At 44.9% G+C, this 23,945-nt stretch overlaps 1 protein-coding gene across 5 annotated transcripts; it reads right to left on the bottom strand.

The window, feature by feature from the left end:
- Positions 1-12,797: 12,797 nt before the first annotated feature.
- LOC103704496 (E3 ubiquitin-protein ligase At3g02290) lies at positions 12,798-22,090 on the bottom strand. Of its 5 annotated transcripts, none has more exons than XM_008787812.4 (5): positions 22,012-22,090; positions 20,910-21,209; positions 16,871-17,300; positions 15,142-15,251; positions 12,798-13,203 (listed from the first exon to the last, which is right to left on the bottom strand). In XM_008787812.4, the coding sequence occupies exons 2-5, from the start codon at positions 21,012-21,014 to the stop codon at positions 13,177-13,179; spliced, it is 672 nt and encodes a 223-aa protein (XP_008786034.1). In that variant the 5' UTR covers positions 21,015-21,209; positions 22,012-22,090; the 3' UTR covers positions 12,798-13,176. The 5 variants fall into 5 exon arrangements, with proteins under 5 accessions (XP_008786034.1, XP_008786032.1, XP_008786033.1 ...); XM_008787810.4 differs by lacking the exon at positions 22,012-22,090 and adding an exon at positions 21,865-21,999; XM_008787811.4 differs by lacking the exon at positions 22,012-22,090 and adding an exon at positions 21,757-21,999.
- Positions 22,091-23,945: the final 1,855 nt, after the last annotated feature.

Genomic DNA, 23,945 nt, shown 5'->3' on the forward strand with positions numbered 1-23,945 from the left:
CCTTGAGTGGCCGACTTCCAATTTTGTAATTGGCCTTCCGGCCCTTTGTTAATGAAGAAATGTTTTTGTCATTCTGTGTTCATCTTTCCCTCTGTTGTCGTGGATGAGGCTAGAACCTTAGCTAACCGCCTCGACGACCTCTAACTTCGTATTTTAATCTTTGGGCTGCTTAACGAAGCTGCCCTTTTCCCTGGCTATATCTTAGCCTTCTCGGATTCCAGTCGTCTCGACCAAAGGGAGCTCCGAGCTCAGGTTTCTAGAAAATTTCTCTAAGTCCTATAACTCGGATCTTAGAGTCGTGGGAGTTGCCACGTTTGGCCTTTAGGAAAATCTTAAGGCACCGAGGTCGGGCCTTAGCCCTTCAAGTGGGACCGGAATAGGTCTATTCGTGCCGCTATTCGGGGAGTTTAGTCGGGTTTCCGAACTCAACTCCGAACCTCTCATAGGGAGCGCGGGCTAATAAACAAGTTATTGCCGAAGGTTTTCATAGTTATCGTTCTCGGACCTTGCCGAGACTTCGGTGAACAAGGCTGGGATTTCCAAAGATTGCCTTGGTACCTGTGCTTGGCTGGTACATTCGTGGCCGGGACCACTTTCTCAGCTGGACGTCGGAGTTTACTTAGAAGAGCCGAGTTGGGCCCTACTTTATGAAGCCTTAGTACGGATTGCGGAGACTTGACGAACAGAGCAGGCATAATGAGGTTGGGAGGTCGGTCTTAAGCCGACCCAGCGAAGAAGCCCGGCTTTGGGGAAAAATAAGACTCCAACATTGGACGAGATCCCGCTCAGCAATATGTAGATAAAATTTGACAAGGAGGGCGTCTAGTTGGGTGTACCTCTTGCATTCTCGGGGTCATGCTTCGCATGGTGGAGTAGGTCGCTTCCCTTCCTCGTCGACCTCCGGAGTCATTTTTGACTTGTAAAGGGGGCTCGGGCTTCCCATGGACCCGGCGACTCCTGCCGGAGTTGAGAGGATCTGGGGAGGCTCTGTTGATTTGTAGCCCTTTTTGAGATCGAGGGGGCTTAAGACCCTATGGTCGGACCTCGGAGCGCCTCAACCTTGGTCGAGGGATCTCACGTCAGGTCGGCGGGTTCGTGGACGCTTTGCTGACCTGTGATACCTCCCGAGGTCGAGGGAGCCTGGTTCTCTACGGTCGACCCTCGGGGCATCCCGACCTTAGTCGAGGGATCGTTCGTCAGGTCGGCTGGTCTGGGCACGCTCTACCGACCGGCGACGCTTCCCGAGGTCGAGGGAGTCTGGTTCTCTACGGTCGACCCTCGGGGCATCCCGACCTTAGTCGAGGGATCGCTCGCTTCGGGGATCGGGGATCGTCGACCGCTCCCGGGGGTCCACTTTGTGGCGCCCCGGGTGGAGCCACCCTTTCCACCCCTCACGGCGCCTTCCCGAGGTCGAGGGAGTCTGGTTCTCTACGGTCGACCCTCGGGGCATCCCGACCTTAGTCGAGGGATCGTTCGTCAGGTCGGCTGGTCTGGGCACGCTCTACCGACCGGCGACGCTTTCCGAGGTCGAGGGAGTCTGGTTCTCTACGGTCGACCCTCGGGGCATCCCGACCTTAGTCGAGGGATCGCTCGCTTCGGGGATCGGGGATCGTCGACCGCTCCCGGGGGTCCACTTTGTGGCGCCCCGGGTGGAGCCACCCTTTCCACCCCTCACGGCGCCTTCCCGAGGTCGAGGGAGTCTGGTTCTCTACGGTCGACCCTCGGGGCATCCCGACCTTAGTCGAGGGATCGTTCGTCAGGTCGGCTGGTCTGGGCATGCTCTACCGACCGGCGACGCTTTCCGAGGTCGAGGGAGTCTGGTTCTCTACGGTCGACCCTCGGGGCATCCCGACCTTAGTCGAGGGATCGCTCGCTTCGGGGATCGGGGATCGTCGACCGCTCCCGGGGGTCCACTTTGTGGCGCCCCGGGTGGAGCCACCCTTTCCACCCCTCACGGCGCCTTCCCGAGGTCGAGGGAGTCTGGTTCTCTACGGTCGACCCTCGGGGCATCCCGACCTTAGTCGAGGGATCGTTCGTCAGGTCGGCTGGTCTGGGCACGCTCTACCGACCGGCGACGCTTCCCGAGGTCGAGGGAGTCTGGTTCTCTACGGTCGACCCTCGGGGCATCCCGACCTTAGTCGAGGGATCGCTCGCTTCGGGGATCGGGGATCGTCGACCGCTCCCGGGGGTCCACTTTGTGGCGCCCCGGGTGCAGCCACCCTTTCCACCCCTCACGGCGCCTTCCCGAGGTCGAGGGAGTCTGGTTCTCTACGGTCGACCCTCGGGGCATCCCGACCTTAGTCGAGGGATCGTTCGTCGAGTCGGCTGGTCTGGGCACGCTCTACCGACCGGCGACGCTTCCCGAGGTCGAGGGAGTCTGGTTCTCTACGGTCGACCCTCGGGGCATCCCGACCTTAGTCGAGGGATCGCTCGCTTCGGGGATCGGGGATCGTCGACCGCTCCCGGGGGTCCACTTTGTGGCGCCCCGGGTGGAGCCACCCTTTCCACCCCTCACGGCGCCTTTCCGAGGTCGAGGAAGTCTGGTTCTCTACGGTCGACCCTCGGGGCATCCCGACCTTAGTCGAGGAGGCGCTACGGGGGGCCGCAAAGGTACTACCCCGTTGTTGGTGTCGAGCGCCACGGGGGACTGCGAAGGTACTACCCCGTCTTTCCGAAGTGTCGAGGGGTCTGGGCACGCACTGTGGACACTCGGGGCATCTCGACCTTAGTCGAGGAATCTTGCACCAGTCGACGTTTCACCGTCCTGCGATTCTTCCCGAGATCGAGGGAGTTTGGGACTCTACGGTCGAGCCTCGAGGCATCCCGATTTTGGCCGGAGGATCTGAGGATCACAGACGACCCAATATTAGAAGAGGATTACAGTCATCAAAATGAGAGAAATATTTGCAGAAAAAGGAGCCGAGTCCATTATCCTGATTATCTTGAACCCCTTGGGGTTTCACTGGTAGTACATTCGTAAATTCTCGGAGTTCCAGCTTCGTGGGATCAGAGTCCCTTCCAGGGACTTCAATTTGTACGCCCCTGGCCGTTGTACCCGGGCGATTTGATACGGTCCTTCCCAGTTTGGGGCGAGCTTTCCTTGCTCGGTTGGTTGAGAAGCCTCGGCTTTCCTGAGGACGAGGTCCCCTACGTTGAAGAGCTTGGGCTTAACTCTGGAGTTGTAGTATTGGGCCGTTCGCTGTTGATATCTCGCCATGCGCACCCGGGCGACCTCTCTTGTCTCTTCGACGAGGTCCAAATTGCTCCTGAGCTGGGAGGAATTGGTATCGGGGTCGTAATGCTCCACCCTCGGAGAAGGCAAGCCGATTTCCAATGGGATGACGGCCTCAGTGCCGTATGCTAGGTTGAAGGGGGTCTCTCCCGTGGGCAGTTGGAACGTGGTCCGGTACGCCCAAAGGACATTGTACAAGTCCTCGACCCACTGTCCTTTGGACCGATCAAGCCTAGCTTTGAGTCCCTGCAAAATAGTTCGGTTAGTTACCTCAGTTTCCCCGTTTGTCTGGGGATGGGCAACCGAGGTGAAGCGATGATCAATGCCGAGCTCAGAGCAAAACTCCCTGAAATGAACATTGTCAAATTGTCGACCATTGTCAGATATAAGGATACGGGGTAGTCTGAATCGGCAGATTATAGACTTCCACACGAAGTCCCGCATCTTTTGCTCGGTGATCCGGGCGACAGGTTCGGCCTCGACCCATTTGGTGAAGTAGTCGATGGAGACGACCAGGAACTTTCTCTGTCCGGTGGCCAGGGGAAAGGGCCCCAGGATGTCGATCCCCCATTGGGCAAACGGCCAGGGGGCGATGATGGAGGTCAGCAGAGCTGAAGGTCGGCGCTGGATATTGGCGTTTCGTTGGCACCGATCGCACTTGCGGACGAAATCTGTTGCGTCCTTCTGGAGTGTGGGCCAGTAGTATCCCTGCCGCAGGATCTTATGGGCCAAGGCTCGACCCCCCAGGTGATTTCCGCAGATCCCTTCATGGACCTCTCGGAGGGCGTAGTCCGCCTCGGAGGGGCGGAGGCATCGGGGAGCCTGGCGCTTAATTCGGCGAGCCTCCGTCTCGTCATGAGGTAGAGTTCCGTCCTGAAGATAGCAGACGAGCCCGTCGATCCAGCTTGGCTCGGAGTCGATGCACATAGTGGGCTCGGGTTCCTCCGTGCTGGAGACCCGAAGATACTCGAGCGCTGTTCCCTTGGGAAGCTCGCTCATGCGGGAGGTGGCCAGTTTGGATAGCTGGTCTGCCCTGAGGTTTTCCGCTCTGGGAATATACTGAATATTGAAAGAATTCAGGGCAGATGTGAGTTCCCGCACCTTTTGGAGATACTTTTGCATGGATGGCTCTTTAGCTTCAAAATCTCCTTGGACCTGGTTCACCACCAGCTGGGAGTCGCTGAAGGCCGTCAGGTCTCCCACTTTTAGTTCTTTCGCCAGCTTGAGCCCGGCGATGAGAGCCTCATACTCGGCCTCATTGTTCGAGGCCGGGAACTCGAGGCGCAGAGCTTGCTCAGCCACCACTCCATCTGGACTGGTGAGGATAAGTCCGGCCCCGCTGCCCCCCGGGGTCGAAGACCCATCCAAGTGCAGGACCCATGGCTGCTTCGGGGTCTCCTCCACGGACTCAGATGGCGGCTCGGGGTCGTCCGGAAGGGTGCACTCCACGATGAAGTCGGCGAGTATCTGAGCTTTGATAGCCGGCCTGGGCCGATATTCTAGGTCGAATTCCCCGAGCTCGACCGCCCATTTGGCGATCCTCCCCGCACGATCCGACCTCTGCAATATCTGCTTCATAGGCTGGTCGGTTAATATAGCTATCGTGTGGGCTTGGAAGTAAGGCCTGAGTCTCCGAGCCGAGATGATGAGAGCGAAGATGGTCTTCTCAAGTTTAGAATATCGGGTCTCAGCATCCCTGAGAACCCGGCTGGTGTAATAGACCGGCTTTTGGAGCTTGTCTTCTTCCCGGATGAGGACCGAGCTTACTGCAGCTAGGGAGACGGCCAGATATAAGTAAAGAATTTTGCCCTTCTGGGGCTTGGTGAGCAGCGGGGGAGAGGCCAGAAGGCTCCGAAGCTCTTCAAAGGCTTGCTGGCATTCTTCTGTCCACCGGAAGTCTTTCGGCCGTTTGAGGCTCTTGAAAAAGGGGAGGCAACGCTCGGCTGATCGAGAAACAAACCTTCCCAGGGCGGCTACCCGCCCCGCGAGCCGCTGCACCTCCTTAACTGTCTTTGGAGGCGACATCTCTTGCAGTGCCCGGATTTTCTCCGGATTGGCTTCAATTCCGCGTTGGGTCACTATGAAACCCAGGAACTTGCCCGAGGTGACTCCGAACGCGCACTTCGCCGGATTGAGTTTCATTTGGTATTTTCTGAGCTTGGCGAATGTCTCGTTGAGATCGGCTATGTGGTGTTCCGCCGCTTGGCTCTTTACCAGCATGTCGTCCACATAGACTTCCATGTTCCGGCCGATCTGGTCTTTAAAGATTTGGCTGACCAGTCTCTGATAGGTGGCCCCAGCATTTTTCAGGCCAAAGGGCATCACCTTGTAGCAGTAGGTGCCCTTGTCGGTGATGAAGGCCGTCTTCTCCTCGTCTTCTGGCGCCATTCGGATTTGGTTGTATCCTGAAAAGGCGTCCATAAAAGTTAGCAGTTGGTGTCCTGAAGTGGAGTCGACGAGCTGGTCGATGCTCGGGAGAGGGAAGCTGTCTTTTGGGCAGGCCTTGTTCAGGTCGGTGTAGTCCACGCACATACGCCATTTTCCGTTGGCCTTCTTTACGAGGACTACGTTGGCGAGCCAATCCGGGTAGGAGACCTCCCGGATGAAGCCGGCTCCGAGGAGTTTGTCCACCTCCTCGGCCGCAGCTCGTTGTCGCTCAGGGGCGGAGCCTCTTTTCTTCTGCTTTACAGGCCTGCTGGTTGGCCTCACCTGGAGTCGGTGGACCATGACCTCGGGGTCAATTCCTGGCACGTCCGCGGGCGACCAGGCGAAGACGTCAGCGTTGTCCCGCAGGAAGCTGACGAGGCGATTCCTCTCATGGGCGCCGAGGCCGGAGCCAACCTGCACGGTTAGCTCGGGAAAATTTTCTTGTAGTGGGATTTGAATAAGGAGCTCACCGGGCTCTACTTGCTTCTTCCAGAGGGTGTCCCTCGCATCGAGGGTTTCTATGGGCAGTGAAGGGCCCATCGGGCGGTCTGGTGCCTCGGCTGGTTGCTTTACTGTGTGGGCCGCCATGTAGCATTGCTTGGCGACCAGTTGGTCTCCGCGGACCTCGCCCACTCCTTGGCCGGTAGGGAACCGCATGAGCAAATGGCGAGTTGAAACCACGGCTCGAAGGGCGTTTAACCCTGGGCGCCCAAGGATGGCGTTGTAGACCGAGGGCAGACAGACCACCAGGAAGTCCATCCTCACAGTGCTCTCCCGGGGGGCGAGGCCAACTGTGACAAGGAAGCTAGCCTCACCTTCAACCGGGACCGCATCTCCGGTAAACCCGACCAGCGGGGCATTGATTCTCCGGAGGTGTCCTTCTGTCAACCCCATTTTTTGGTAGGCATGGTAGTACAAAATGTTGGCTGAGCTTCCATTGTCAACTAGGACACGCTTTACATCAAACCTATTTACAATCATTGAGATGACCACAGCGTCATCGTGAGGGGTCTCGACCCCTTCTAAGTCCTCGTCCGAGAACGAGATGACTTCATCAGTGCGTGGGCGCTTCGGGGGTGCTCCCTGGGCGGCTGTTCCTGCCGAGGTCCGCCCAATCATGTTGATGGTGCCGGCGATAGGCCTGTTGCCGCCAGGATTTTCGGTTGGTGCGACATTCTCCGCCGGCCTCCTTTCCTCATGTCGGTTCCTCACGAACCGGTTGAGTAGTCCCCGTCTGATGAGCGCTTCTATCTCGTCCCGGAGTTGGAAGCAGTCCTCCGTGTCGTGCCCGCGATCTCGGTGGAAGCGGCAGTACTTCCTGGAATTTCGGAGAAATCCCGTGTCTCGCATAGGAGGCGGGGGTCGGAAGAAGTCCCGACCCTCAATTTCCATCAGGATCTCGGCCCGAGGAGCATTGACGGGTGTATAGTTCTCGTACCTCGCCTGGTACGTCCGGGGCCGTGGTGGAGACCTCGGACGAGGAGGTGTCCTCTGCTGAGGTCGCCCCTGCTGACGGGGCGGGCTCCTCAGTCTGGGGAGATTCTTCTCTCGGCGGGGAGACCAGCTCCTTTGTCGACCGCGCTCCTCGCGGCGCTTCTTCCGCTTCTTCGAGGTGGGCTCGATTGCCCCCCGCCTGGAGGCGACTGCCTCCTCGGCCTTGGCGTACTTCCGGGCTCGGGCCAGCATTTCGGTGAAGTCGGCCGGGAAGCTCTTCTCGATGGAGAAGAGGAATCGGTAGGAGCGGACCCCAGTCTTCAGAGCCGACATGGCTATCGACTGGTCTAGCTCGCGAACCTCCCATGTGGCGGCGGTAAAGCGGTCCAGGTACTCTTTGAGGGACTCCCCCTCCTTCTGCTTGATGTCCAGGAGGGAGTCTGATGTCCGTCGCTGGCGCCGGCTGGCAGCAAAGTTGGTGGCGAACTGCCTGCCGAGCTGCTCAAAAGAGGACACCGTGTTCGGCTTCAGACCAGAGAACCAAAGCCGAGCGGTCCCTCGGAGGGTTGCTGGGAAGGCCTTGCAGAGCATGGCCTCCGAGGACCCTTGTAGGGCCATGAGGGCCCGATAACTCTCCAAGTGGTCGAGGGGGTCGGTGATTCCGCTGTAGGGCTCCACCTGAGGCATTTTGAACCTCGCGGGAACTGGCTCGTCCTCGATCTGGCGGGAGAAGGGGGACTTGGTAGTGAACTCAAAGTCCCCTTCCTGTCTTGCCTTCTTGCTGTAGAGTGCCGCAATCTGGCGCTCCAGATGCTCGACTTTTCGGTCGAGCTCCCCCACCCGTGGGATTGTCGCTGTGGTTTGCGCCAGCTCACGGTGATCCGGGGCTGACTCCGCCTCAGAAAGTTGGGGTCTCCGGTCGAAACCTTCTCCCGGTAACTCTCTCCGGGGAGAAGCTCGTTCTCCATTGTTGGCTCTGGAGGAGCCATGCAAATTTTGGCTGGGGAGAACCGGGCCGTTGGGGAGACACTCCGGCGGGGCCTGGGCCTGCGGGGGAAGTGTCGGTAAAGCCTCCACGCGCCGCAGGCCCTGAACGGCGGCGGCCAGGGCCTGGACTTGCTGTGCCAGGGCATTGAACTGTTCCGGCTGGACCTGAGGAGCTGGGTCAGCCGGAGTTGGAGAATTCTGGACGGAGTGTCCAGGACTTTGCGGGGGACGCCGGGAGACGTTAGAGGCTCCCTTACTTCTCAACTTCATGACTGCTACTCGGTCCCTTCCTCTAGCGCCAACTGTTGCTGGAAATTGGACCCGGGGGCAATCTTCGGTCGAGGAGAGGGAGCGACTGTTAGTCCTCACGGCGGGGCGGCGGTCTGTCGGCGGGCGGCGTCCTCCGTCCGGGGCGGTCGGAGAGAAGGAACAGCAGGTCCTCGCAGCGGGGCGGCGATCCGTTGGCTGGCGGCGTCCTCCGTCCGGGTGCCTGCACACGAACCGGTGGCCGGGTTCTCCGGCGCCGGCCCTCCGACGCTCAAGTCAGGGAGGGGGCAAATAGTGGGGAGAAGGAGATAAACAGTGATTTTTGGGTGTATGAATGTTCCAATCCCCTCTTGAGAGGCCAAGGCTCCCTTTTATATGCGGGGGTCGGTTTACCTGTGATGTAACAGGGCGAGGCCGTAGTACGGCTTGGCATGTTGTTCAGGTCGGCGCTCGGTCAGGCGAATCATTGCACTGATGTCGGCGGTATGGCCGAGATCAGAGACTTATCATAGTCGACTAGACCCTGCTGGGTCGATTTGCCGTGGAGAGCTGGGGATCCGTAGATGTCAGGAGCCATGCGCATTTATTGTGGAGTAAGTCGGAGATCCGCATTTATTGTGGAGTAAGCCGGAGATCCGCATTAATGGTGGAGTAAGCCGGAGATCCGCATTTATTGTTGAGTGTGCCGGAAGATTACAGCGGCCATGCGCAATAAATGCCGGAGGGGTGTTAGAGTACGGTCCTCGGACATCGAGGTTTCTCTTAGGTCGGAGGTTTCGGGGTCGGTCGTCTTGTGGCCGAGCGTTCCGAGGTCGGACGCTGACTTCGGCTGTCCGGGGTCGGAGGTTGTACGGCTTCTTAGGGGCATTTATGTCATTTGGGGGGAAACTTTATTTCCCCCAACATAATCTTTGCATGTTTATTTGTTTCTCGAATTAACCTAAAGAAGCAACAGTCCATGGTTTAGTTTGACAAGTCGACAAATTACGGTCTTTCATCTTAGCTCTCACTGCTGATCTCCTTCCCTACAAAAGACAAGCTAACCAATCGGCGTCTTTTATACCGGAAAGAAAAAAAAAAGGCAAGAAGAAAAATCATATGCCAAACTCATAAACAATAAGATCATATGGAGAGGAGGGGTGGGAGAGTATATCCTGATCATGATAGCACTTTAGATAGCCCACACCAATTTAAATGAGGATTTGCAGAAGGCCAGGTGAGGAAAGTTTAGCAAAAGCAGGAGCCTAGTGTGGGCAAAGATAACCATGCGACATGCTGTAACTCACTACAACATTGTTGCAGGATGCATGGTGTTATGTAAATTGTTGAGGACATTGTGTTTGGATTTGGCAACAACCATTGCTTATAAATAGGAGCGGCTCAATGCATCTGGGGCCTAAGACGAACTCACTAAGAGGGCCTTTTTTTTCCCATTTTTCTTTGAGGCCTTCTCTGTAGTGGGCCAGCTCAAGGCGAACTCACTAAGGAGGCTTTTTTCCTTTCTATTTTGTCTTTGTGGCCTTTTCTGCGGTGGGCCATCTTTGGGCCGGAATCTTAGGCGACCGCCTCAATCGCATAAGAATTGGGCCGCCCCTGCTTATAGAATATCCAACTGGTAGGTTTTTTTCAGTTTTTCTTAGTGAAGAGCCTTGCTACCTAACTACTGGAGTAATTTAGTGCTATTTCAAGAAGTTCCTGGGTTAGACCATACCTCAATCTTTCGCACGAGCATGCCGAGGCATCTACACCAGCTCGAGGTGCAATTATTAAAGAATTTGACAGATTCACACTCTCTGCAAGTTTGAACTCGCATAATTCTTTTAGGGAGCAAGCATCAGGTAAAACAGCTAAATGACCACCATCAGCTGCCAGTCTCCTACCCTCTCCAACATACCTTACATAAAATTTTTAGTAAGTTCAGAAAGTTCGATGATAAGAAAGACACAAGATGTGATAATTTGATAATAGCCTACCGATCAATAAGTGAAGAAGCCGAGCATATGTAGATTTAATCCAGAAGGATTATCGGACTCGATGTGGATCACTTTGGCCACTACGAGTATTCATAAAAATCACCAAACTCGATATGTATCACTTTGGCCACTATGAGTATTCAGGAGGATTACCAAACTCGATGTGGATCACTATGGTCACTATAAGTATTCAGAAGGATCACCAAACTCGATGTTGATCACTTTGGCCACTACGAGTAGGACTGGACAGGGTTCAAAAACAAGATCTGCCACATTGGAAAGCCGAGTCGTATGCCAAACTTTCAGAGGCCATAACTTGGTCATACGATGCCCAATTGAGATGATCCTTTTTTTAAAAAAATTAAATATATTTTCGAGATCTACAACTTTAGGCCAACCTCCTAAGAGGTTGAATTGGACCAAACTTCTATCATTTAGGCCTATCATTTAGGCTTTGAAATGGATTGGTCAAACCGAAAGTTTTCAGGTGGAGCGATAGAAGGTAGAATTGTTATAAAAGTTGAGATCTACCTCCTCAAAAGATTTTATCTTTTTTTTAGAATATTTTTATTAATCATATTTATTTTAGGATAATTAGTACTAAAAGAGGAATCCAACCCAAATTGTGAAAGAGAGGACCTCATTAGTATTATAAATAGGGACTATATACCTCAGTTTCAGATGTGAAGAACTATTAATGAAAAAAAAGAAGACTTAAAGCCCTATTTTCAAAATTCCTCCATTTTTTTCTAGTTTTCTTTTAAAAAATTCGAGTTAAGCGGGTTGAAGAAAATTTTTCTTCTTTCCAATCGAATCAAGATTCGTCATTAGTTGCCCGACCATACCCGTTATAACCCCATCATTAGGCATATGTAGGCATATGTAGATTTGTCATTAGAGTTATCATTTATATTGTAAGGCTTTGCATTGCATGGAAAGCAATATGCGGATTGCAAAATCTATCATTGAGCCAGTGCAACTGCAACATTACGGCAAGAATTCAGGTTGTATATTTCACATGGAAGAATCATTTATTTGTTTTCTTTTTTTTTTCTTCACAATGTGCACCATTATATCGTGCAATAACTGTTAGGTGACCTACAAAGGCAGATAAAAGAGAGTTTGGAGTACTTTGAGATCTATGCTAGATACGATCCAATAATTGATGTCGCGAAAGAAGATCAATCGTTCTTTCACATCAAATATATAATCCAAACCTCTATAGGAATGTTTGCTTGGAGAGAGTTAGGCTCTAAATGAGAATGAGAATGAGTGACTCTCATTTCAGCTATATTTCGTTGGAGAAAATCTCATCCCATTCCAATTCCAAAGAAAAATTGGAATACTCCAATTCTCTAAAATTCAATCCATTCCAATTCCAAAAAAAAAATTGGAATACTCCAATTCTCTGAAATTCAATCCAGATTATTAGTTAGTATTCGAATCCCATTTCAATTCCAATTATAGTCTCAAACCAAATGCGTCAAAAAATATGACCATTTTGATTCTCATTCTGATCCATTTCATTTCAATTCCGATCGCAAACCAAACGCCCCCCCAGATTTAATTGCATATAAAAAATTCTATGCAGATGTTGGAAAGGTTCAGAAAACGTTTCTGTGATGGAGGTAAAAAAGAGCTATTTGATCAACAGCCGAGATGGTCTGGTGCCGTGATCCTCAGGCACAAGAGAGGGTAGATCTCATCAACAACTGGCTGCTCTGTAATTAGTACAGGATATGGTAGCTGTACCAGCACATTACTCTTGAGCACACTTCAATGCCTACTCCATAATTTGCACCAGATATTGAAATCTCTTTGCCCATTGAAGTATGCATTTAATGAACTTTGTACTCCTGTAAGTTGAATCTGAGATTAATATACATAAGAGACGGCTTTGCAAAGTGGTTTTTTTCCATTGCCTGTTTTGATATTTCTGGTGACATGATCTGTGAACTTTCCAGTTAAGTTCTCTTCTAATATGATAACGCATAAAGATATGGAATAATATATGTTAAACCGTATGTTATGTTTTATGAAGAAAGAAAATTTGTGCCTCTCTTCCACATTTGATAAAATTCCAGCATAACTATTCTCATATGTGCAAAGGTTCTTATCACCATTTTTTTATTGCTGCACTTCGAAAAGCCTAACTGCATAAGGTTTTACCCTTGGAGAGGACTGAAACAGTGTGATACACAACCAAGGTCTGAATAGCACATCATGCCAAACCAAAAATATTCATGGCGAGCTCCACTTATTGCCAGGCAAAGTGGATACTCTCCATGCTCCCCATGAGCTACAATGCACAGGAAACTATACATTATTCTAAAATGCAACCTTATAATGTTTAATGCCACAACAGCATTTTGCATATTGTAGTCGCTGCTTAAGCCTGCTGCATATATGTAGTTAGTTTCGAAATGGGAAAAAAGAGGAAAAGAAAAGGAAAGAATGCTGCAGATCACTCTCGCAGCTTCTAATTTACCTTCACAGTTTCGTGATACTTTATTTTCTAACTTTGTGGGATATATTCACACTTGATAGGTGAGATCCATCCGGTTTATCAACAAAAATAAATCATAATACTAGGAAAAGAAAAGAAAGAAAACTCAAGTCCAAGTATCAACTTACCGATGTGACTGCTCTACCAGCAAGTCAGGCTTTTCTAAAATAAATCAACTTTAAAAAAAATCATACCAATAACAGATTCAATGTAAAAATAAACCTATGACACGAACTAAGACAATCTTTGGCCTGTATTTTGATGACTTCACCTGCATCCTCCCAAGAAATTTATGCTTTATAAAGTTAACCTCCAAGCCATCACACAAGAGTGAGATCTACAACCGGAGATCATGTCATTTCATTGAAAACCATCACCTGTCAAAAAGAACAAAGTTACAGTCATTAAATGGAGAAAAACAGAATAGTGGCACAGCAATATATGATGAAAAGCAAAAGAGAGAATGCATGGCAACACCCCTCTTGAGGGTGCCCCCTCTGCTGTGCAGCCTCTTTCATTCTATCAATGGAAGAGGTAGTAATTCCAACGTTTGCTCAAGTAGATTGCAAAGCAACATGTCTTGACAGAATGATAAGATGCGCAGCAAGTACTCGAAGAAGAGCTTTATGATGTCATAAGAACCTCAGATTGCATCATACAATGATGAATTCATATCATAGCATGGGATACGGGTTCGTGCTAAACTCACTCACTCACCAACATGATACAGGGAGTGCATATCATTTGCAGTTTGTATTGGTATGCCAACAATCTCAATCAGTAGCAATTTTGTGCCACAGAAATCACCAAGTATAGGCTGATAGATGTCTATATATGGCCAGACTACAAATATCCAAAGTTGAATAAATCATTACCATCATTTTCTTTTCAATGTCCAAAATCTCTTCAAATCTTTTTTTTTTAGCTTTTCACTGTAGACACCTGTTCAATTTAATGCGATAATAATCTGTTACAATATTTGGGCTTCTTTTAGTAAGCATGGTGCATGTTTAATACCCATTGGTAACAACTATGCTTCCACAATATGTTTTAATGATAGTAGATTGGTCTAGTCTGACAAGTAACATATAAGTAACATATATGAAAAGTCCAAAGCAAGCCTATTTGCCAGTAGAAAGCAATTAACAACATTTCAGATGCAAAAAAAGGGAAAAAAGGAAATGTGCCTTACCAACCTAGTTATGTATTTTTGAGTGGTAGCACGATGATACGTGGTGTGTATTGTGTATGCAAAACATGCACATATACACATACCCCATCCATGGCGAGTGAATGTTTTTAAGGAAGAAAAACCAGAAAATGACAAGAGAAATGCTGGTGGCAGTAAATAATGATCTTGGCAGAGACACATAGTACAAGATGGAAAATTTTGGCAATCACTAGTACAATATAGAAAATTTTGGCAATCACCCTCTTCCTTAAACCTCCATCTACTCAGTGTTTTGTTCAGTTTTTACTGGTACAGTACACGCAAAATCATCTTAATTTTGTTGTGAAAAGATTTACCAACACCTTTTTTCTTTCTTTGTATTAAAAAAAACCCTCCAACACCGGTTCCATATTTCAGACTAAAATCAAGCTATGTTATTTTTTTCTCAGAACCTCGTTCTTCTGAAAATATAGCCCTCAAATGTGTTAATATGCTTCATTATCTCTATCCTAACTACCAATGATTACTTTGCACTATTCATAAATGATATTTTCAGGCTCTAGGATAGGCTTATATAAGTGAATCTCTACAATCCATGTAAACATGGAAAGACCCAAGTCACAGACAACTGGGCGTATTCCAGAATTAATTTACAAGCTCCCGGTTTAATGATGCCATGTAAGTTGACATTAAAAGGCCAAAAGGTACTATTACCTTTCACAGGTTTGTATATCCTTTAGAAGGACTTTAAATATAAAAGCTACAGTTTGTACATTGCCCAATGTAAATAATTAGTTTTTTGAAGATTAGCCATGTAATAAATCTTCTTGCTATCCTGAAGAAGATTCCACACTTAAAAGTAGACCAAAAACACTATCAGGACAAGACCAATAATTGGTTAACAGAAAATGTTAGGAAAGGAAAAATCATGATGGAACCCACAATTGAAGATCAATTTTTATCTATTTCTCACTGAATTAGATTTCATTGCACTACTAGTGCCCTATATAAAACTCCTCATGGCTACATTTTGAACCTGAAAATTGATTTAAAATTGATAAGGTAATCCAAAAGCAATAAATGAATAGATTTATGGCTGAGAAGACTAAACGAATTGAAGCACCAAATGGGGGAAACCAGTCACCTTGCCACAGACTGGACAGGCTTCACTTCTCTCCATCCAATCATATATACAACAGAGGTGGAAATGATGAGTGCACTGCAGTATGATCCTTGGGTTCTCAGATGTGTACTCTGCACACAAAATCAGGAGAGAAAAAAGAAGAAACACTTAACATCGAATGCTACAAGCTTACTGAAGTCTGCATTAGATAAGCATGCTGTGTAAAGAAATATTTGCTTGCTCCATCTACCCTCCAGGAAGATTCAGAACTTTGATAGGAAATTTCAGCATAACGTAAAACCACATTTAGATAGACCTTTATCAAGATTTGTTTCATCCAGAAATTAGCCATGGCAACCATGCATGATAACAGAATATATTAGCAGCACCAACAAACATTCTCTAACTGCATATAGCAAATTTTACCATCACAGTAGAAATAACTTTGAATTTCTTGGAAAAAGGTTTCTTAATTCTCAATTATCAATGTCACTCCTAATTAGAGAAGGCACATGCAGGTAGCATAACTGCTATAACACAACCTGCTTCATAGCTAACTCGGTACACGCTAAATGAAGCAATTTGTCCATTCCATAAGTGGAATATTCAATGTTACGTGGATACTAGCATCTAGCTCCTAGAATCCATATCAAATACGTATTGAAGTTGGATAAGTATCGGATACTTGGATACTCGGAATGTTCTTTGGCAATGACTTTTAAAGATCAGAAGAGTTGAACTTTTTCAATAATGAGTTTGATCCTCTAATTTGATATTAGGAGCGAATAATTGTTTGTCTTCTAGATTTGTCAAAAATGTTGGTATTGAAATAACTTTACAAAATATTATTTTGCCAATATCTTTAAGTTAATTGGAAAGAATGAGAAATATGTATATTAAAAGACCTTAACAAATAGTATATTTTTAGCATTTGCTTTTTAATATTTAAAAAATATATTTAAAGGTATAAATATAAAATTTAGTTAAATTTATATGTGAACCTATAGATTATTGCCTCTATATTTTTTCCTCCCACTAAGTGGGACACTTAGATATATGTCCATATCTTATTCTCATATCTGTGTTGAAGCAATACTAGGAATATTTACTGTAGCTAGAGATACATTAAAATGAAGATATATACAAGACCATAATCCTGCTGGAATTGGAACTGTTCTTGTTTTGGAACTTAAGATTATTTCAAGCATTAAAGATGTGTGACAAGATCTTCCCTTAGCATTATGAACTCCAAGCAGTTAGCTCATGGTGTGTCGTACCACCCCTTACAGGGCGTATTGTACCATAAGAGAAGAAAATCGGTACGATACTCAACTTCGAGTCGGTACTGCCCATACCAAGCCGTACCGCTCCGTACCATATTGACCTCTATTGAGGTGTACGAAGATGCGTACCGATCCGTACCGAAGTATACCGATCCATATCAAGGCATACCGAGATAAAAATTGAGAAAAAATGATTAGAGAGCTATTTCGATACAAGGTGTATACCATACTGTATCGAATTGGTAAGGTACTAATACAATATTAGGTACTGAGATTGCGGGCCTGGAGTTAGCTTTTACATATTCTTGTCTTCTTAACAATTCAGCATGTTTTGCTATACCTTACCTTACAATCTAAAGTTCTTGTATATTTAGAAATCAACAAGTTCATCTCATTCAATGGGAATAATCTAGTCAAGCATGGTATCTAGAATGAAGAGTATAGAGAACAGGCTTCTTGAAATGCACCTTCAAGGCAAGTTGGACACACATCTTCATCTTCAGATGAAGAATCAACATATATAGCTGCACTTGCCACTTTTGTTGACAGGTGATCCAGTGAAGACTCAGGGCAGCATATCTTAGATCCCCCTTCATAGTCAGATCTACCCCACAATTTTGTTGTGCCTATTGATTCTTTGTCAGTATCATTGATGCGTCTGAGTGGGTGAGAAACCTCATGGAAATGAGCCGATCCCTTATCGCACCTTGACACACGCCCATGCTGATGCCGTAACTGGGAACATCTAGGATCGTCAAAAGGTAAAGGCCTTGGAGGAGGATGATAAGTATCAACTATGGAATTTTCTTCAGTGAGAGATGTAGAGGCTGAAGGAGTTGCCGCCTGCTCAGATGAAGGGGAAACACGTGCTTGTTCTCTTCGAAATAATGCAATGTACTGCAAATAATACATAAAACAGAAATAAGACTTGTTATTCACATGTAATGCTCAAATAAAACTGATTCTCTAAATATTCTCTCATACCAAAAGTAACCACCATGCATCAAAACTAAAGCTGATCATGGGTCGGGCATAGACATAGACAATGTCAAATTTTAAATAGGCCTAACCCAAAGCCTGACTAAAAATGAATATAATTTAGGCCTGAGGCCTGGCCCATGATCAGCTCTAATAAAAAATATTTGCTTTTTGGAATCAAAATTTAGCCAAATATTGGGACCCTCATACATTACCTCCAAAACATAATGTTGACAACATCGTAATATTATCAGTCAAAACTGACTCAAAACATATACTGTTTCTCCATACTAAAGACATGATTTCTAATTACCTAACAAGATTTCAAGAATAAAGAAGTCAGGAGAGATAAAACAGAGGAATCATGGGTTTGTACAAGTAAATAGTGACCCTCAAACGAGCTCCATGGAAACCTAGAAGCCCACAACTATTCACATGAAAATAAATGCATGTCACATGCTAAAACATACTGCTTTCATGACATATAGAAGCATGGACTCTTGGATTACACCATTATACTTTAGACGAAGTGAAGTTCTGCTGCAACCTGAATCCTTATGAGATGTATAGTTGAAAAACTTAACAAAATAAATTAAGATAGGACAAATTAAGACTGCTAGCAACCATGCAAGGTTTAAAACCTGCAGGAACTGAATGATATAAATCTGAAGTACATCCAGGTTCTACCTAGGGGGAAAAAAACAAAGTACCTCCAGGTCACTGGACCTACAACACCATGGCAAACGAGCAGTAATTAGCAAACTGTATACAGAAATGTTTAAACATTCATATGTGGCACTGATATACCTGTGATAAGCATGCAAGTTTCAAAGACACAGAAAATATTAGTTATGGCGAGAACCTCAACTATTGCGACTAACAAGGTGTTAGTTTGGTTCTACTTCAGCCTTTAACAAGCTTTCTGAAGGGTTATAGGTGTGCATTTAATTAGAATGCTTTACTGACAGTGAAATGTGAACTGCCTACATAAGTTAATTTAAAAGTAAGTTTGCAATATTGACTAAGAGTGACAAAAGCATATAGTGTGTTTAGTAGTTAGGTATTGGAAGCTTCTACCTAGGGTAATGCACCAATTTCGGAATCTTCCCGGATTCTCCAACCCGCACCCACTCCCTAAGCATGTCCTTACCACAAGTGTATCTTAAAAATCCGCTTCCCTGCACCCACACCAGATTCTGGCAACTAGGGTTTAGCATTGTTTTTGGTTTCCCAAGAGGGCTTCACAAGAGCATTTTCTTTGAATTGTTTTAAAGGACAACAACCGTTCACATGTTTGATGTTTGGTAAATGCATAACACAAAATATGATTTTCGAAAAAGCAACATGAAAGAAAGAGGGTCACACAGCAAAAAAGAAAAAAAAGGAAAGGTAGAAATATAGGTGCAAACAAGCCTAATGTAGTTCGATTCCTGCATGAAACAAATCTAGTATGAATTGGATAAGGATATAGGAATTAGAGCTGGAATCAACCAATAGGGGTTCAGTCCAACTCATGCCAAATTTGATGGTCCAATTTACAGTTCGGCAATTCCAACTCAGATCTATTTGATTATAATGGATTGAATCTAATTCTGCAAGATTTCAAGGCTGTTTGGTTGATAAGTTCTACTAAAATAGGTGGACAAAAGACTTTAAGTGAAGGAGTTTTACAAAAATGGTTGATTGTTTTCCATAAAATCTGTTTTACCAAATTTGGTAGGACATTAAAATCTGAAAAATGAGTTTTATGAAAAACAGGTTCTTCCTTATTTTTCCTAGAACATCCTTTACAGAATCATGTTTTCTGATTGTCTGTTTTAGAAAAAACTCACAGACAACCAAACAACCCTTTATTGTCACTTGGATAAGGTACAGAATCTAGATTTAAAACTCAATGACTTGGACTTGATATGCCAATTGAGATTTGGGGTTCATGTCAGATTCATGATGTATTAAATTATTCTGGTTTGGCCAAATCCACCTAAATCTCCAATGAGTTTGCTGTGAAATGATGCAAAGCCAATATTTTATACAAGTAGTAGCTTGCAATACACATAGGTCAGACACTTTTTTTTTTAAGCTTCTCCAGCAAGTTTACTCTTTTTCTGATTTTGGTTATATGAGAAATACTTTTGATTAGGCATTACTACAATGATCTCCCTTTTTTTCCTTTAAAATCCAAAAGATTATTATTTTCAACAACAACAAACTCACCAAAGTTACTATGCTAACAGAGGTATGTATATATATATATATATATATATATATATATATATATATATATATATATAGAGAGAGAGAGAGAGAGAGAGAGAGAGAGAGAGCTTTATTCAGGTTGAAGCTTCAGATCGTGGTCTAGAATCGATTTGTGGAAAATCATCATGCTAGCATCTTGGTAATGTGAAATTGCAGTGGTGACAATACAAGTAGCTAAAGCCTCTTTGAAATGAACATATACGAGCTTTTTCACTTTTTAACTTACATAAATTTAACCAGTCAGACACAATTCATCAATTAGGGGTCAGCTAGACAAATCATACATTGCATAAGTGCAGAGGAAGGCCAATTGAAAAAGTTTACAATTTTTTCTCACGACCTCTATTGAAGTATTACCTAGTCTTTCTTGAACCACTCCAATCATTCAACATGTATTCAGGACACCAATCCTCAACACCTTCATTGTCTTTGCTACATATGACGAGACAATCTCAAACAATTACCTATCACTGGTCTCAAATGCGACATTATGTCCTTATCTATCAATAGTTTAATGCCCACTTGAGTGCAAACAAAGATATTGGCTTCAATGACTAGATCACATAAATGCCGACTCCATAGTGTCATATTTATCATGCACATAGGAAATTATGTATCATATGGCAGTGCCACTTGTTTGCAGTAACCAGTCACCTATCTAACCAAAATTAAAAGGAAAGAAAAGGATGAGAATATTGTAAAATTTAAATGCTAAAACATTAGGGAAACCTTCACTTTTTCAGGATTCGCTGCATGGAACGTGGTTCTCTTCCTTGTTTGCCATGCATATTATGTCTTGTATTGTATTAAATGTTACGATAATGAAAATGTCTAAAAGGTTAACTACTATGCAAGTCTCAGGCTTGATCTGTTGAGGTGCACTGTAATATCAAAATACTTTAGGATTCCTCTTTCTTTGGCTTTTACTATTTAATGTGCTCCCAGATTTTTAGATGGCAAGACAAAATCAAAGCTAAAAAAATAGTATAGTTTGACTGTCATATAACTTGAATTAAATGATGGAGCCGTCATCTTGTAGAGATGATGTATTCTACCTTCATTAAGTGTCTTAAAGTTGCATCCAGTCATCCTGATCAATCATCTTACCTGATATCATATTTATGAGAAAAGGGGAAGAATCTTGAATGAAGCTAAAAGGGATGCATGGGCAAGACCAAAATAGTAACTTGGATGACAAAATTTCATAATCCCAACATACTGGTCATTAGAACAAAACTAAAGTATGTCACAAACTAAAAATTTGGAACGTACCACATTTATAATCTGCTGAGAAAAGCAGCTGGAGCAGACAGGAGTATTGGGATTTTCATTTTCTTCATGATCATCGGGGCGCAAACAGCCAAAAACAGAACCCATAATAACGGTTTCCTTTCTTGTTTCAGATTAACCTCTGGTAGTAATTCTCCGGAGTACAAACTAAAAGACAACAACCTGCAATCCCAAAAAGCAAGCTACTTCTTTCTGTAGTAATAAAGCAGACTCAAACTTCGTATGAGAGAGGAGCTCCGCTCACAGATTTGAGCCTGAAACCCCTCTCCTTTCACTCACTATCTGCAAGATAAGAAATCACCTCGTTCATCAATACCCAACAAAGAAGAGGGTTTACATAAATTCAAAAACAAAAGCAAACCATGGCAAAAGACCACATTCTTTAAGCCCCGTATGAACAAACGCACCAAAACTTTATCTAGAACGGGCATTATTCTACAACCCAGTTAACAATTACTTCAAAACTACCTAAAATTAACAAAAAATGCCATCTTTGATGCAATAAATAATAACAATATAAGTATTAAAGTGCTAAAATAAAAAATAAGTCCTCCCACAAACTTCAAAGAAAAACAACACAAAGAGCAAGTCATCAACAACGCCATCCAAAAAAAAAAACCCGACAATTAATAGGAGAACAAATCAAAGTTCTTTCTTCCTAGTCATCTCTTGCTATGCCTCCTATCGGCCACAGATAGTAGGTCAGACTCTATTTTCAAAGAAAACGTACCTTTCAAACGTAAATCCCTACGAAATCCCCAGCAAAATAATCAAAAATCCCTTCCAAAACTCGAAACCAAATCAGAAAATTCGAAACAGAGCCTCATACCAAAACCCACTTCGTCTCTTCTCATCCCCGAGTCGAGACAGAGGCGAGAGACAGAGAGAGAAGAAAGGTGCCTCAACGAGAAGAAAACGTGGAGGAATCGAAGAATACCAGAAGATAAGCGCAATCGAGGTCGATAAAATCGGAAGATTTTCTCGAATCGAAACTCCTTAAACCCTTCGGATTTATCGCCGAAGAAAAAGAGCGGAAAAAGGAAAGACCAATAAAAAAAAAAAAAAAAAGAGCGCGTATCGTAACCGGACTGCGCCTCCACCTCGGCCCCTCCGGTTATCCGTACGTAATGGATAATCTCTATCCCGGATTTTATTATGATTACGCGGCTGATGTTCTCCAACCGTTCTATCAGTATAAAATCTTCAATGATGAACGGTTGAGATTATGTGGGTGCATGATGTAGAATAACGAGAGTAAAAATATCAGGAGCGAAGCAGCTTCTGAACTGTAGCCGGTTTTGTCAAGGCGGTTTTGAGAGCTGTCCTTCTCTTTTTTTGTATTTCTTAAGAATGGTGGTTTTAGCCCATCTGATAGGAGACCGATTGGGAAAGGGACTCGCCATCTATTGTGTTAGTCCACTACAGGCCTAGAAATTTATGGGCATTGATTGAGTCTAAGTTAATGACTATATGTTCAGCAGGATCAATCTCATGATGATCCAGTCACTTGGACAAGATTACTAGATTGGACCCTTTGAGAGGCTCAATATGGGGCCTGAGTTGTTTAGTGCACTCATTTGTGGGACCAGGTTAGATTTAGATGGAGCAAGATTGGTCCCACTTGATAGGGAGCTTGCAAACATTTGGTATAATTTTGATTTATTTCCTTTGATGGTTATTAAAAGAGTTGTTAGGGTGGTTGGAGTAAATGTATCTTGACTTGTTCATCCAAGCAAACCCAAAAAAAAATAATTTGGATAGTTTTGTAAAGCTTAGAGCCTATGCCATGATATAATCAATAGTGAGTCACAAAATAAGCAAGGGCAATCTTTTCTGTGTTAGACAAAATCGTTATGAACTAGGGCTCATATTCATGATTACAATCGCTTCGCTTAACAACTAAGATTGTAGGTTCAAATCTTGAATGGTGCATCTCCAATAATTTAAACCTGGGTAACTGTATGCATGCACGTTTCTTTCGCTTTTTAAAAAAGTTGGACAAAATTATACCGCAAATAAAAGATAATATTGTTAAATTTATCATAATTTGCTCGTGTAGTCCATTTAATAATAAGGTTTGCCTTTGTTTTGCTATCTTTTTGTCGCTGGGAGATTTTTCTTCTTTTTATGGAAGCATGAGATAGGAATAGGTTATTTGACCTAAAACTAATTGTGGTTTATGTCAAGTTTTATTAAAATCCAATGGGCCATCAAAAAAGAAGGGCTAGAAATAGAGAGGCAAGGATAAGAAAGAGAAAACAGTAGAAAGTTTTGAGTAAAAAACTAAGGTGAACAGCGCAAACTTAGGGTGGAACAGAACCATTAGGTGGAACATGAGATGGATTTATATACTATAAGGCAGACTAGTTTTCTTTTCTTGATAAGAAAACTTGATGTCTTAAGGAATTCAATGGGAGTTTATATGGCGATTTTTTTTTATAGTTGGAGTACTTATTGCATGTATATATGGAAAGAAAAAATATGGTGAAGGTGAATCATCTTGGACGGCAAAGCTCCATCATGAGTAACAATAAGGGTGAATCATCTACTATTTTTCAAAATATTTGCCTGACTTAAGCATCGAAGAATCTCTCACCAAACAAAGTCCAGTGACCTTCGGTGTTTTCTCTTTTATTTTCAAGTCAGACTCATAACTCCAAACAAATTTGTTTGTCCAGCAAACCAGTCCAAGTAATACAAGCAGAACTAGCTAGTCAACATTCATCCATGCATTCAGTTTGGTCGGTTAGATTTTGGCAGGAACAAAGTTGAACCACCATGGATGACAATGCTCCATCATGGAGTAAGACTAAGGGATTGAGGTGCATCTTAGAGCATATTGATGTTCACACTTCATTCTATATATGGAAACTGCAATATACGATCCCCATTAAGGTCTATAATTAATTCTACTATCCTTATATCTATATAGCAACCAGTCATCGATAATCATCAAACAATCTTTTATCTATCTTCCTATATAGATAAAAGAATAGTTCATAGGTTCACAAAAAATAT

This window comes from Phoenix dactylifera, unplaced genomic scaffold (assembly GCF_009389715.1).
Source record: "Phoenix dactylifera cultivar Barhee BC4 unplaced genomic scaffold, palm_55x_up_171113_PBpolish2nd_filt_p 000007F, whole genome shotgun sequence".
Taxonomy (NCBI): domain Eukaryota; kingdom Viridiplantae; phylum Streptophyta; class Magnoliopsida; order Arecales; family Arecaceae; genus Phoenix; species Phoenix dactylifera.

Excerpts from the sequence above, each read along its gene's own strand:
- LOC103704496 (XM_008787812.4), bottom strand. The coding sequence starts at position 21,014 with ATGGGTTCTGTTTTTGGCTGTTTGCGCCCCGATGATCATGAAGAAAAT. Across the intron at positions 17,301-20,909 it reads CTCAGCAGATTATAAATGTG|TACATTGCATTATTTCGAAG; the intron begins GTACGTTCCAAA and ends TATTATTTGCAG. Across the intron at positions 13,204-15,141 it reads CCTGTCCAGTCTGTGGCAAG|GTGATGGTTTTCAATGAAAT; the intron begins GTGACTGGTTTC and ends TCTTTTTGACAG.